General features: G+C 38.3%; 1 protein-coding gene across 1 annotated transcript in view; it reads right to left on the bottom strand.

The window, feature by feature from the left end:
• Nucleotides 1–16,405, bottom strand: part of CCDC68 (coiled-coil domain containing 68) — a 49,279-nt gene that overhangs the window by 10,390 nt on the left and 22,484 nt on the right. Inside the window, exons 7-10 of the mRNA XM_047765339.1 lie at nucleotides 15,398–15,526; nucleotides 9,955–10,037; nucleotides 2,471–2,576; nucleotides 1,111–1,194 (exon numbers count right to left, since the gene is read on the bottom strand). Coding sequence (XP_047621295.1) covers nucleotides 1,111–1,194; nucleotides 2,471–2,576; nucleotides 9,955–10,037; nucleotides 15,398–15,526 — 402 coding nt within the window. The remainder of the gene's footprint in view (nucleotides 1–1,110; nucleotides 1,195–2,470; nucleotides 2,577–9,954; nucleotides 10,038–15,397; nucleotides 15,527–16,405) is intronic.

Raw genomic sequence — 16,405 nt, forward strand, 5'->3', positions numbered from 1 at the left:
TTCTGCTTCTAAAAATTTATCTTAAGGAAGGAAGTGACTATACAAATAATCAGTACTGTTTATACAGGTGTGCTGAATTCATTGCTTGTTTACAAAAGCTATACTGAAAAACGATCTAATGTCCAATAGTAGGGAATAATTTAAATTATTTTATATCAATACAATGGAAACTTCGGTGGCTATATTAAAGGATAATGTAAATTTAATTTGACTGGTAAGCAAAACCCTTCTTGTCATATTGTTATATAGATAAAAAGAGGCCTTAGCGTGGCCTAAAGGCCTTTTATGATCTAGCCCCTACCTACATTTCCAATGCCATTCCATGCTATTTTTCACAGCCCTTTTAGAATAGAAATATTCACAATGGCTCAATTTGATATGCTCTACCATCTAGTTTTCCACAAGGCTCATATTGAAATTCATCATTTTTTTTTCTTTTTAAGGCCACACCTGTGGCATATGGAAATTCCCAGGGTAGGGGTCAAATCAGAGCTGCAGCTGAGACTTACACCACTCAAGCCACATCTGTGACCTACATTGCAGCTTGTGGCAACACCGGACCCTGAACCCACTGAGCGCAGCCAGGGACTGAACACACATCCTCACTGACACTATGTCAGGATGCAGAAAGAAAAGGAAAGAGGACATCTCAGGAGAGGGGGGGAAAGAAACTTCATTCAAGGCCACATCAAGAGATAGGATCATTGGTCTCCCCAATATGGCAAGCATGTAAAAAAATTTGAGTGAACTCTTGACAATTATCTAAGAATATTTAATATTAATAATTTAATAATATAAAATTATATTTGATACTTAATATTTTAATAATTATTAAGAATACCTCCCCACAAAGCTATAATTCTTATGCATAGAAGATGCACACACACACACACTCACAAAAAGACACTCAGACCTATACATATACACACACGTCACAGACACAGTCACACACAATCACAGAGACACACACATTCACATACGGACATACTTGGACATAGTGTCACACTGGCACATCATCACACACACACTCACAGGACGCATTCATACACAGGCTCACAGACATACCGCACACACATTCACAGTGAAGTATGCAACAGATTCCCTCCTTACCTGGGCTTCAAGTATGTTCACTTTTTCTTTCAGATTTTCAATTCTTTTATCTTGTTCTTTTAAATTATTTTTTAAGTCTTCCATCTAAGAATTACGGAATACAAATGGAAAAATCTTGTCAGACAACAGAGAGTAGTTCCTTAAATCAGAAACTGTACAGGTTTCTGTGGTCAAATACCATTCATCAAATAAACAAAATTAAATCCCAAGCATTAGCAGACTCAGCAGGCTACAAAAACTAGCAGGACAAATTGGCACCTGGGGATGAGAACACACAGACGGAGATTAAACATTTAATCTCTAGAAAACTTGTTTAAACCACACTCAGCAGGATGCATCCTGTGGAAAGCAGCATAGGTCTTCCTTGTGTATCTCACACGTAATGTTTTCATCCTGCAGAGGCAAAAGCTAGTAAACATGATGCAAGGCCATTGCCTGGCCTGGGGATGCTTCATGAAGCAGAGACCTGGTCAACCAGAAGTATATTAAGGTGAGCCCTTTGCTTCAGAAGAAAAGCATCTGCTAAGAGGTAACATGGGCCTGGGGAGGTGGGGTGAAAAAGTCCAGGATGGTGCAGGAAGAAGCATGTGGATTCCAAGGCCGACTGTGCCATTGTCAGCTCTGTCATTTAACTATGGCAGACCTCAGTTTTCTCATCTGTAAAATGAAAACATGGGACATCACCTTCACCCACCCTGACTCAATTCTCTGGCCTTTTGGTGAAGTCCTAGCCAAGCAAGCATGAATGCTACATTTATTTCAAGAAGACATTTGAGTTATTTGGAAGGGCTCCTTTCAGAAATAAGTATTTGGTAGTAAAAAAAAAAAAAAAAAAGAGTGAATGAAGGTTTTAAGTCTAAAGCAGATTCCCAAACCTGATCAATACATATCTTGACATAAATTGTGTGAGTATGCAAGTCACCACCCATCGGCTACCATCAAGATGACCTCTCTTTTACCTGCCAAGATGTTCCTAGCAAAGAAGGACCAGGCTACACCCTTGTGCACCCCCTATGTCAATTAACCATTTATGAGATTATGAAAACAGCTAATTTCTTCCTCAAGAAAGGGCTGAATCTCCTAATCTACAAAATCTTGTAAAGAACAGTGTACGTTATCTGGCTCAGAACACTTTTAGAAAATCACCGAAACATCTCAAGAGCAAACACAGTTTCCAAATATCTCCACGGAGAATATTCCAGGGGTTGGCAGAGAGACCAAAGAGGACAGAGCCATGTCACATGGGAATAAATAGGAAATATCAGTGTGGAGAGGAATCCTGGTACTTGTAGAGTCCAGACAAGCCACTTCTCACTGTAAACATACCATCTACCAGAGAAACACACTTGATTAATCTGACCTCCTGGATGACACTTCGCAGGTTCTGATGCTGGGAGTGAATCACAAACTGTAGATGAGCGATCTGCTCCTGGAGGAGGGAAATCTCCTTTTGAAGATCCTGGCAACTGGAAATGCAAAGGAAAAAAGAAAGGTTTGCTGATGCATTATACAGCTATTTATACAGCTGTGCTACCAGGATGTCCTCACACGTGACTCTCCTACTAAACATGATGTGGATAAGACACACAGAAGCAGCCTCTGATCAGCTCAGATATGACTTGAACGAGAACACCAGTTCATGTCAAAAGCTCCTCTCTGGCCACCTGTGACTCTCCTCCCCCCAGCAGGTAGCTGAGTCAGGTTTCATTGACCCTGGGGAAGCACTTTCATATCTAACACGTCTTGCCTACGAGCACACACTTCCTAGCAGCCATCGGAATGCACAGAACTAGGATAGCACGGTTGGTACATGGGACCAGGAACGGAGACTTTACATATGAATCAGAAACCAATTTCCAGCGATACAAGGGTTAGTAGATGTTGTGAATTGCTGTGTTTATCTTTTTTTTTTTGCTTCCTACTTTTGTTAGTTCTACTACCTGTAAATAAAATAAAGCAAGAAAAAAAAGGAAGAAATTAGATTCCAGATAATATTTTAAGTCCACATCCACCATTGTGAAGAAAGATGCATGAAATTTGAATTTAGATTATTCATACTTTCCCCAAGCTCCATTTAGGTAACTGGAACTGCTTATACAGCTTTTGACTATTTTCTACTTAAATAGAGTTTGAGGCAAAATGCCTTGCAGCAAAATCACCAAACTTGGGGAAAAGTGTGACTTCTTTCTAAGCCTTCATATAGCAAATATAATAACCCTACCTTTATAGCATGACAAGATTTATACTGTATATTTAAAGAGGTAAAGTGAATGCACTTTTGGAAAGTGCACTTCTTACAAAGTAATATATTACTTTAGCTTATTAAGGTTTTACAATTAGTAGCTAACATCCAATGCCATTGCAATTCTGATTTTTACATGTTACAAATATTGCAAAGGTCATGGAAATTCATGATACTACAGAACTTGTTCTTACGTTTTTTTAAGTCTCCATTTTGGTTTATACCATGTACTAAAACATTGTTTCTCAAGCTTAAAATGCCTTAGTGGATCTTGTTAAATTGTCAGGGATCTTCTTAAGATGTACATTCTGACCCCCATCATTGAGTAGGGCCTGAGCATTTGCAGTTCCAACATAAGCTAGGTGTTGGAATGATTCTTCTGATCCTTAGACCATGATTTGAGTGCTCTGAGTAGCATAGAACTAAACCGCTAAGATTTAATATACAATTTCTCAAGAATGTTTAATATATAATGCAGTCTTTCAAGGCCAAGTAACTTTCAGGCAACTTGCAATATTTAAGAGAATCTTGACTTTTTTTCCCCTTGTTTGGTTTCAATGAGAGAGCTTTAAAAAGAGTTTGTTTTACTGTAGAAAGTAATTAATTAATTAAAATTATAAAATTAATTTATATAAACCTATAGAAATGTTTGCACTAGTACATATGATGTATAATGATAGCCATTACTATTTATTTATCCTATGGAATGAAATAATTTATACTATAAAGTACTATAAAACTATATAATATAGATATCACAAAATATAGGTAAAATATTTTTTATTGTTTATAGCATTAAAAATGGAAACTACCTAAATGTTCAACAATAAAAGACTTGGTAAATTATGTCATGTCCATGCCACTTTCATTTGACATATACATATATATCACAGAGATAGACCAATAGACTTAATTTATATCAAAGATGATGCTGCATAATGCTATAAAAGGATGGTCTTTTCTGGCGTTCCCCTCGTGGCACAGCGGAAACAAATCTGACTAGGAACCATGAGGTTGGGGGTTCAATCCCTGGCCTCAATCAGTAGGTCAAGGATCCAGCGTTGCCGTAAGCTATGGTGTAGGTCGCAGATGTGGCTCAGATCCTGTGTTGCTGTGGCTCTGGCGTAGGCTGGCAGCTGTATCTCCAAGTAGACCCCTCGCCTGAGAACCTCCACATGCCATGGCTGTAGCTCTAAAAAGCAAAAAAAGAGAAAGAAAAAAAAGGATGGTCTTTTCAGCAAATGATACTGAGACAACTAGATATTCACATGAAAAAAGGCAAAGAAAAGAAAAGAAAATTAATCCTGGAGTTCCCATCGTGGCTCAGTGGTTAACGAATCCAACTGGTGTCCATAAGGACACAAGTTCGATCCCTGGCCTTGCTCAGTGGGTTGAGGATCTGCCATTGCCATGAGCTGTGGTGCAGGTCACAGAAGAGGCTCAGATCCAGCATTGCTGGGGCTGTGGTATAGGTCGGGAACTACAGCTCCAATTTGACCCCTAGCCTGGGAACCTCCATATGCCACTGGTGCGGCCCTAAATAAATAAATAAATAAATAAATAAATAAATAAAATTTTAAAAATAGTAAAAAAAGAAAGTTAATCCTAACCTCACTTCATAATAAAAATAAATTCCACGTAGGTTGTGAATAAACCTGGGGATCCCCAAATCCTTCATAAAATAATAAAGAGCATCTTTGTGAATTTGAAATAGAGAAAGATTGTTAAAAAGAGAACTTAAAACAGTATTAACTGCAAAGGAAAGGATTGATAAGTTTGACTACACAAAAATGTAAAACTTACAGTCATCATATGAGAGTGAATAGGACAGCCTCAGAATCTTGGTAACAGAAATGACTAACAGAGGCATTGTATCCAGAATACATATGGAACATCTTCAAATCGACAGGGGAGGAACCCAGCAGAAAAATTAGAAAGTGACTTGAAGAGGTATTTCACAAACAAAAAAAGATGAGTTACGGACATAAGGATCAAAACAGCAGAGAAAGCAAGCAAACGTCTGGCCCATAGTTGGTACTAAGATTCAAAATTGCTCCAGAGAGGAAGGGAAAAAAGAGAAAAATAAAGGAGGAAGGAGCAGTAGGACTCAGGACTTTCCTGGGGAAATAATGAGATAGAACTAGAGATGCTTTGCTGAGCCAGGCTGGCTTTGAAAATTCATACAATATGAAAATACTGCATATTATTAAAGATGAGTATTCAAAATGGTTTCACTGTGCCTTATGATGACCCAGACCTTGGGGATCAAAAGGCAAAAAGTCTCTAGAAGGATGGAGGTTGGGTAGACATGCTCCCCCAAATTCAAAACTCAGGAAAATTTCCCATGTCCTCCATGAGAATACTACCATCAACTTCACCACAAATAAAAAAATACAAAATAGGTCTTAAGATGGAAGCAAAGTATTTCTAGGAGCACTCCCTTTTCTTTTTTAAAAATTTTAAGTTTTGGTCAGTGGTCCACTATGAGTGGGTGTATAGCACCTCCTCATGCACATTTTGTGAACCAATCTCATTTTATACCTGTTCTTGTATCTCCTTGGCCTCCTCATATGATTTATTTTCAGTTAAAGAATTATGCTGTATTTTATGTGGTTTTTGTAAACAATCTTACATTTTCTTAGAACTTGGGGTATGTAAATATATAATTTCAAAGGGTATGGAGAACATAAGGATGGCCATATTTGCACAATCCCAGAATATAACTCTTTGAAGTCTTTATGAACTATGCTTATTATCATACTAGAGTCTACAGGGGCTCAGATTTCCTGCTGTCTGATGTTTCTTTGGACCTTTATGATGGCCATCACTGAATTTAAGTCCCCAGTGGAAGAGAGGGAAACTGAGGATCACAACCACAAGAATAGGAGACGCCCGGTCCTTATGTTTCCCAGGTCGGAGCAAGATGAAAGAATAAGCGAGGGGTAGCTATAGCTCTGCTCACATTTCAACCCAACTCAGGAGAGTATTACTATTGCCAATCAAAATCTTCCCCATTGTTCTTCTCAATGGTGGCACTAAATGGGGAGCTTGAGAGCGCCTGCAAAACTACTAAGGATAAATACACAATATAAGTATCGACAGCATGCTGTCACGCAACTTCATCTCCAAGGTGCCCTGTTTCCTCCTCTAAGGAATGTGCCATCCCTAAGCAGCTTCTGCAGATATGGAGGCACCAACACACTATTTATCTTTACAAACCTCAAATGTGTTTCCCTGAAGGATAACTCTAAAAAGGGTGTGTATGTTTATCTGCGACATCATAGGGCAGAGAGGGAAGTGGAAAATTGCCTACTGTTCACAGCTATACAGGAGACTGAGGAAACCAGTCTGAGAGAAGTTCTCTAGAATCTCCAGAAATGAAAGAAGGTCAAAGTCCTCTATGGCAGAACAAGTACAAGCTTTGCCATGATCAAACTTGAGCCCAAACTCCCAGCCCTACAACTTCTGAAAGGCTGAATAATCTTGACAAGTCACCTAAGCAATTAGATGTTCTGTTCCCTTCCTGAAAGGTCAATGGAAAGATTAAATTCAATAAGGTACCTAGAGTTACTTTATAAACCAAAAGGCACTATCCACATGTCAGTTAGTACTGACGGCAGTAGAAATATGGAGCCAACCTTATTTTTAAGAAAAGATGCTTCTGCTGAACTTTTAAAAAAATTTATTTATTTTTATTTTATTTTTTTTTTAAGGCTGCAGGTGCAGCATATGAAAGTTCCCAGGCTAGGGGCTGAATCGGAGCTACAGCTGCTGGCCTACAGCAACGCCAGATGGAGCTGCATCTGCGACCTACACTACTGTTTGCAGCAAAACCAGATCCTTAACCCACTGAACAAGGCCAGGGATCAAACCCACATTCTCATTGGTACTAGTCAGGTTCATTTCCACTGAACCTCAATAGGAACTCCACTCCTGCTGAATCTTTTGGCTTTCATTAGAAGTAATTGTGAGGATTGGCTTAATATATTATAATGATATATGCATATCTGTACACAAGGAAACAATGTCATTTTCCTCTAAACTATAAAGGTTTAAATCATTCTCAGAGAGGCTTTTTAATATTAGAAATTCCAAGCTGGAACATATTGAATCTTGCTATAAAAATGGCAGAATGAAGCCCACTGCAATTCATGAAAGTCATGGCTCCTGTCAAACTCATCATCTCTGTTTAAGGGAGATTAAATCACCCACAGCCTTCCACTTAGGGAAGCAGCCCTAGGCTATTCCTTGAGTAAGGGGAGGCCACCCACAAGACTGGGAGAGGGGCGCTGGCCAAAGGCTATTGGTTGGAGGTCAGTGTAGGGACTGGTCAGCATGATCCATCTGCCTAACACAGGAAGTAGTATTAGTTCCTATCAGAGCTTTTCCTCTGGGATTTGAAAGGAAAATACAGAGAATATAAACCAGCAGGTAAAACATGGTGAGAAAAGTAATGAATCATCCAAGAAGAACAAAGAACAAGAGAAGAAGGAAAACTGCACAAACACCCATGACTAAATGGGATCAACAAAATAATCTGCTTTTAAAAAATCACATTAGGCCCTAAAGGGTGACCTTCCCATCTTCCCATGACTGCATCTTTTCTGACCATATCTCTCCAATCTTAATCTAACAGATATCCTATTTATTTATGGTAGCTTAACCAAGTCTCTATCACTTTAACCAAAAGAGTCTGACTCATGTTGATTTCATTTTCTTGTCACTTAGAAAAGTGAATACCTCTGCACACAGCTCAAAGAAACAAGTAAAATAAATATTTGAGATACTTCCAATTTTGAAAACTGTACAAGCCAGGATGTTCAAACACCTTTCTGGAAACACAAAACATCCATTGCCCTCAAGCTATCCCTCAAACCTCCTCAAGAGGTTTTTGAGGATTCTTTATCACGACTGCTCATGTGTAATAGAATTGAAAAAATAGATCCATTCGGTTTTTTAAATGGTTACACTTTTGGCTCAAAGACTGACAAAAACTCTATTATCAATATAAAAAAAATTTTTTTAAAGAAAAAAATTTAAACTCAGATTATCTGGACTCTTAATGGAAGGCATATGTTACCTGTCATAGTTCTGCTGCATGGAAAAGCTCTCTTTAGGGAAAAAAAAAAAGCTGAAAATTTTACTTAGAATTAAATTATGAGTATATACAAGCAATTCCAAAGACTTATGGATGTTTTCCATAGTGTATTGTTCATCCTCTACAGAGATGCACAATGCTATGAAACTCTCAGTTTTCTTTCTCGGACTACAAAGCTTGTTCACAGGGAAGAATATGAGGAAATTAATATTAGTGGTATCCCAGTGTGTTTCAAATATGTGGGTACAATTGCCAGGGTCACCCCAGTTCTGGACTTCGGCTGATGAGGTCCAGTGCAAGAATACGAGCCAGACAGAAAGCACAGTATATGAGAGAGAAGGAGATAATGGGAAAGGAAAGGAGATACAAAAACATCAAAAGACCAAGAGAGTTGTGTTTGAGCATATGTCATTGAATAAATGAGAACAAGAATGTGTACATTCTGAGGCTCATAATAATGCCTGGTATCTTAAAGAGTAATAAATAGATCTGGATGGATGAAGAAAGATCTTGAAATAGATTTGATTTTGAATCTTTTAGCAGAATATATGAGGACTGTGGTGGGCTTAGAATTAAAAGAAAAGAAAAAAAAAATGGAAAGGGAAAGAAAAGAAAGTGTTTAGGAAATTTCATGTGATGTGAGTTATTCCATGATATTCCAGAGAATTTTCTAACTGTAGCCGAGTAGTCAAGCTGTCATGGTGATATCCGTAAATCCATAAATTCACACCCACCCCTAGCACACTAAGGGCCATGACTGCTTGTGAATTATGAGTATTTGTAAGTGTCAAGAACAAAGGATGGTTTCACAGTATTTCCTTCATTCTCTCCCAAAGTTGGGAGCACCACAAACCTATGGGACAATTCCATCTGTGGACAAGCTAATTGAATGCTGGTTGTAGCAGAGGTCCCTTAACAAAATCAGAAGCATCAGAAGAATGGAGACTCAACAGCATCCTCCTCAGCATCAAGCATAAACAGAGAGAGAACAGGCTCATTCACATTTTGTGTGTGTGTCTTTTTAGTGATACACTCACGGCATATGAATGGGAGCTGGACTTGCCAGCCTACACCACAGCCACAAAAGGCTCAGATCCAAGCTGCTATCTTTGACCTACACCACAGCTCACGGCAACACCAGATCCTTAACCCATTGAGCAAGGCCAGGGATTGAACCCCAGTCCTCATGGGCACTAGTTGGGTTCGTTACTGCTGAGTCATGACGGGAACTCCTCATTCACACTTCAAGAGGGCTAATGCCCTACACACACACACAAACACACACACACACACACACACACCCCTCTACCCTCTCCCAGATTCCCCAGTGGGTAGGAAAGGGGAGGCACAAGGCTGTTAATCCTAAGACTTTTCCCTTTCTCCTCACTTTCAGTCTTCCTTTTCCTCCAAGGAAAAGAAAGTCTTCCATCTACTGGTCAATGTACCAGAGGAGAGGAAAGACATCAGGAACTGCTTTTACTTAGGATTAGGTAGATTTGCAAACCTTTTAGGATAAGTAGTGGTGGATTTGAGATGCAGCAGCTTGTTCTCCAAAGACAGTTTTTTGTCTAGCAGTGTTCTCTTTTCCTAGGAGAAAATAAGATACAATTTTTGCTTTTGTTTATTTCTTTTTTATCTCTCTCTTTCTCTTGTCTGTATGTCTGTCTCCCTCTCTCTATGTCTGGCAAGGCATTCTTATAAACTGTTCACAAAAGATGCTTCTTGTAATCTAGAAAGATGTTTTACGCTCAAGAGCTAATTTCATGTGGCACTTACAACCTATTCCAGTGAAGCCTGGGCAGGCGTTCCCCTGCATGGTTTACACGAAGTTCAAGGATAGGTCAAGACTAGTTGTCTCCACTGCCCTTGATTGTCTGGAGAGCTTTGGCTCCTCCCCTAGCCCATTGCTCAGTAAAACTCCTGTGTCTCTCCATCCTGCCCCAAACACTAACTGCCTGCTCATCTCTCTCTAGGTAGTGGCTCTCCCATCATTATACCCGCTTCTCTTAAGTTAGATTGAGTCGTTGGTATTCCAAGGATACCACTGTGCTTGTCTTGATACCTACCTGCTCGCATGGCATCTGTCAGAAAGTAGAAAAGTAGTAAATGCATTTTGAGTAAAGGATCAAGGCCACACATGATAAATTCACTTCCTAATTAGGATATGAGACATTTTGACACTGAGCCAGCATACCTAAAGAAATGCCTTAATGTCATTAATAAAACAAACTCTTTCCATCCAAAAGGAAAATAGACAAGTCTATGAAAATCCAAGATGGAATGATTGTGTTCTTTTTTTATATGTGGTAGAAATAGATGTTTTGATACTATTTGCAATGCTGTTTAAAATCATTCCTTTTGCAGTATTTATATGGGTAAAATATAAGGCAGTGCCATTATAGCAAAAACTATCAGAATGTTTTTGGACATGGACTGACCTGGTTTTGAAACTCTGTGACTGTGTGATTTTTGCCAAGGTTTTAACCTCTCTAGACATTATCACTCTTTTTTTTTTTTTTGTATTTTTTCTTTATAGGGTCACACCCACAGTATATGGAGGTTCCCAGGCTAGGGGGTCTAATCAGAGCTTTTGCTGCTGGCCTATGACAGAGCCACAGCAACACCAGATCCGAGCCACATCTGTGACCTACACCACAGCTCATGGCAATGCCAGATCCTTAACCCACTGAGCAAGGCCAGGGATCGAACCTGCAACCTCATGGTTCCTGGTCAGATTCGTTTCCACTGCGCCATGACGGGAACTCTGACATCCTCACTCTTAAAAAAAAAAATAACCAAATTTGTACATCAAAATATGTGATTTTAATGTCATATCGGTTCATTGTTTAATAACCTGACCCAAAGATTTTTTTAATTCTACTGGAGAATTTCTTTGTGTTAGGCTTTATTATGTATTATTTGATTTGAGCTCTGACTCTTTGAAGTTGCATGTTAATTTGTAGATTTCTGTCTGGTAGAAAAGATAATCCCAAAGGTTATGGTTTGATTGCCTTAAAGAATATTAATCAGCTTTGTATCTAATTCTATATTCTAGTAATCGTATGTTATACTCCTTTTTTTCAAAATCCTTATAAATGGCCAGTTTAAAAAATATTTTATTTAAACCAGCTTTACCATCTTACCGGTTCATTCATTCATTAATTAGTTGAATAAAACATCTGACAGGTGTCCCTTCTATATTTGTTTGAATCATGTTTTTTACTTTTTTGAGCATTCCTAGAATGAGGATAATACTATTTATACTGAAATGTTGGGATAAGTGGAAATGTATGTGAAAGGTCTATGCTTCTCTGGTACATTTTAGGACCTCAATAGAAAATAATTCGAAGATGCCAAATATTTCATATCTGATATTTTTTATGTATACTAACTTTTTCAAAAATTTCCTGCATTCTTATCACATGTAGATTGCAAACTGCTAACTGGAGGATTGTTCTAGTATAGCCCTTGTTGATCTAAGGGATCAAGATACTCTTTGCAAGTTTATTATGATATTGGATCATCAAAGAAACACATCACTGATAATATATTTTGAGTTTGCAGAGGATAAAAAAGTGTTTAACAAACATTCTTTCTAATTGATTTTCAATTAATGGATCTTCATAACCAAGATTCCAGGAGACCAGACGACTGGACAAGTAAATGCCTTGGTCAAGGTCCAGCATTTAGCTTGGGCTCTTAATGCTTCCTCTCTGACAGCATAGCAAGTCACACTCTACCAAGCCTCTCAGGGAGTGTCTTTTGGAAAGGGAAAGGCGTTCATAGCACCACCCAGTGGACAACCCACTCTTCCCCAAACCACACTTTTGAAGGGTTCACTCTACTGATCAAGGTGGAGTGGACACCAATTTACATCATCACCAGATGTTAACATCTAAATGATTCAGGAATCAAGGATATCATTTTTATCCCGCATCAGAGAAGAAGGGGGTGTAACTAAAAGGATTGCAAACTGCTAACTGGAGGACTGTGGAATAGTTCCTCATGCTCACTGTCCTCATTTATAAAATGATGTTGAGGAACTAGGTAGTCTCAGAAGCGCCTTTGAGCTCTAAAATTCTAATAGAGCTAAATCAATGACACTGGAAAACTAATATGATGCAACAGAATTGCACTGTTAGCCAAAGGAACATATGCCATATTAAAATGCTCTTATTGGGCTTTTTTTTGCTGGCTTATCACTGTGTTTATGGAATTCATTCTCACTGAATTCCTGATTAAAGTGGGACAGATGGCGAAGGTTTTAAGTAATGTGTTCATTACCAGACCTCATACCACTAATGGCTATTTACTGGAGCAGTGGCTTGTGCAAGTGAGTAGAAAATGAATCCTTCTCCAGGGGGGACCCACCACCAGGGCAGTATTTATCAACCATTGCTGTGGATGTTCATTTTTCATTTTCATTTCCTTTTGGAACTCATGTCTTTTTCTAATTAATGTCTTTTTCTCAGTACCCTTTCCTCTCATTCCAATATACACTTTCCTCCTAAGAAACCCTTCATCACAGCTTGTACCCTCAGTGTCTCCGTAAATCAAGATGTCATCAAGCTTTCCTTTTTAGAGGTTTATCTGTGTGCTTGCTTGTTTTACAAATATCATGTATCTTTAAACTAAAGATGTTTTTTTAAAAAACCTCCTGCAAATTTTCCTTCCACTATGTTCCACCTCCTTTTACCTTTCAGAGATTCCAAGAGGCTCCACTCTAAGAAGTCACTGAACTTGGAGTTCCTTTCGTGGCTCAGTGGTTAATGAATCCGACTAGGAACCAGGAGGTTGCAGATTCGATCCCTGGCCTTGTTCAGTGGGTTAAGGATCTGGCATTGCCGTGAGCTGTGATATAGGTCATAGACACTGTGTTGCTGTGGCCCTGGCATAGGCCAGCAGCAACAGCTCTGATTAGACCCCTAGCCTGGGAAGCTGTGAGTGCAGCCCTGGAAAATACAAAAATAATAATAATAATAATAATAAAAATAAGAAGTCACTGAACTAGACAGAATGTTCTGCATAGCGTTGCTGAACCACAGGCATCCTGTCCACTTACTGTGTCACAAAGCTCCTAGAGACAGCCATCCATTATGGGTCAATGTCAAGACAAAAGGGAAAAAGCCATCACTTCTCAAAAAGGTCTCCCAGTGTGTAAACTGCTTAACCTTGCTCTGCAGTCCATCTCTCTACCTTCAGTAGGGTGTCAGCCTCCATAAGGACCCCTGGGAGAGTGAATAAAAGGAGATCTGGGAAGTTCCTTGAGACTCATACAACCCAGATATTTTATATCGCAATCTCCAAAAAGAGACTCTATCTGTCTCATTCACAAATAGACATCTAGCCTTGAGTTTTGCCTGGTATATGGTGCTCAAATATTTGTAGAACAAACCAGTGAATATACCCCAGAATTCTGAGATGAACTTACATCCAGTACAGATTTCCGGGGGTTTCTAAGAAATAGAAATTATATTCTATTATTCTGTTGTTAATTTTTAGGGACAAACAGCTAGCTACCAAACCCAGCCAGTGTTACCAAGTTTGAGGTGATTGCAGACCTTTAGATAATATCGAGTAGGTTAATCAAGTAGTTTGATTAAACAACCCTATATACATTCCAATGTGAATGTTCCTCAGTGTGAATGTTCTTTATGCTTAGTTTTCTTCCTTTCTTAAATGAAAATGTTTTGTGCTATCTTAGTTTACTAAACTATTTATTACAGGATGAGTATTCTAATGGTGCAAAGTATTCATCCAAATGTTACAGTCTGTCCAAAATATCTGGGACAATTAATTATAAATTGTCACTCTTGTCAAACCAGCTACCTGAGGACATTCTAGTCCTGTGATTCTGGCTAATACACTCAGCAACCCACAACACAACACATATGTAGATGTGTATTATTATTATTATTAGATTCAATTTAGTTTGGGCTTATTTAATTTTAGTGATTTCCTCATAGGACCTTCATTAAGATCACACATTCAGCCAAACTCACAGTGTTATAAATTAACTTCTTGGGAAATATGTAAAAATTAATCAAAATTTCTCTAGCAAAAATCCTGAATGCTGAAATGTAATCCTTTTGAAGTGACATTTCTAAAATGGCATCAATTCAGACAGATTCATAAAATAAAATAAGGCTGAGAAGAGTGGAGGCAAATCAAGGAATTAATATAATAAGTTCAAAAACGTATTGGGCAATATTTACTAGAAGTTAAACTCTGTATTCTTATCTACTCCAACTCAGTTTCAAAGATGGGAAACAAATATGCCAAGTTTTCTATTTGTTTGTTTTGCTATTAAAAAAAAAATTCCTTGGTTTGTCTGAATGCTAAATTCTAAGGCATGCAAAATTAAATTTATGTGCTCACCTTTTGTATGTATTTGGAGAGCCAGCTATTCAAAGGAACTTTCATAACACTTTTAATAATTTTTGTTCTATTATTATTCATCCCTAAATTGTCTCTTTTGAAAGTTCCAATTTCCATAGAATGTCTTTTCTTAATGTGAACTGCCCTTATCCTTTTTACAAACCTAAAGTGGACTTGGATGGCAAAAACGGACACTTCACTGAATCTAATACATGAAAACGCTACAATTACAGTAATATATTATTACTAGCGGTAAGTGGACTTTTTGATCTTTTCCATTAATTATATTTATAGGCTCATCCAGCTCCCCTTTCTAAAACATACATTTACCAGGGGGGAAGTGACAGATAACAACATGACTGCAGTATTTGTAAAGAGGTAAATCAGTAAGTATAATACAGATCATATTAAATGTGTGAGGGAAGAAATGAATATTACTGAGGCCATCCTAAGATCTTAGGAGTCGCAGAGAGTATTTTCATTTACTGTTACTTATTTTCATGTTATTTTCTTTCATTCTCACACTAACTCCATCAGGAAGAAATCCCTTTAACACTCCAGATGCCTACCTTTTCCATTCTCTGTACAAGATTTTCCAACTCCGTGATTTGATTATGTTTTTCTTCAAGCTTTTCAGCAATTTGATTCAGATTTTCAACATGGTGGTTCAATTTCTGTTCTTTTTCAAGTTTGTTAACCTTTCATCAGAAACACCGTGGTCAGACTACTGTTTTAATTAAACCTCTACATATATTACCTCCCTTTATAATTTTCTTAGTACACACTCAAATTTTAATAATTTACACGTTTAGAATTACTTCCTTGAATTCAATCTTCCTTTAAAAAAAATGATAGACTAGAACCACACTAAATCAATGGAGAATTAATATTATATAAATATTATTATCATTTCTAGAATGTTGCTACCATAAAGCATTCTATCTAGACTGGTGTAAGAAAGAGAGATGGGGGGCAGGGGGAGGAAGAGAGAGAGACAATAATTTAAGAAAAGCAAAACTTTGACTTCTTCCCAACAAAACTTATCTAGAACAAAAATAAAATCTTATAGGTTCAATTAAAATTTTTCATTTTTAATCAAAGAGTGCCATGAAGCAGAATAATTATCCCCACTGTGTCCAGGGGTTATTTCCTAGACGTATAGCATGAATTACACTAAAAGACACAGTGAGAAGTCAGCAGGCAGCCATAGCCCACGCTTTGAGTGTTTCAACTGACGTGTAACGGACATGGGCATGCACATCTGTTTGTGTGTTTAATAGATGATGAGATTTTTCCATTTAAGAAAACAATGTCTGACATCCCTTGAAAATACTAGGTGGGCACGCCTACCCAGGAATCCAGGCTGGGGCTGAGTCCCCTTTGCAGGGACACGCACACTCCCATCCACTCACTGTTCACTTAGGTGCTTTGTCTGTGCCCTGCAGGCCTGTGAGTTTGCGACCATCACCGCCACAGCCTGGAACTTGAGGGCTTGTCGCCTACGCAGTGGATTTCCTACTGTGTTCCCTGGGGACTTTCTTAGGTCCTGAGCTGGCAGAGACCCAGACGCCCCACCC

The sequence above is a fragment of the Phacochoerus africanus genome, chromosome 2 (genome assembly GCF_016906955.1).
Source record: "Phacochoerus africanus isolate WHEZ1 chromosome 2, ROS_Pafr_v1, whole genome shotgun sequence".
NCBI classification, from domain to species: Eukaryota; Metazoa; Chordata; class Mammalia; order Artiodactyla; family Suidae; genus Phacochoerus; species Phacochoerus africanus.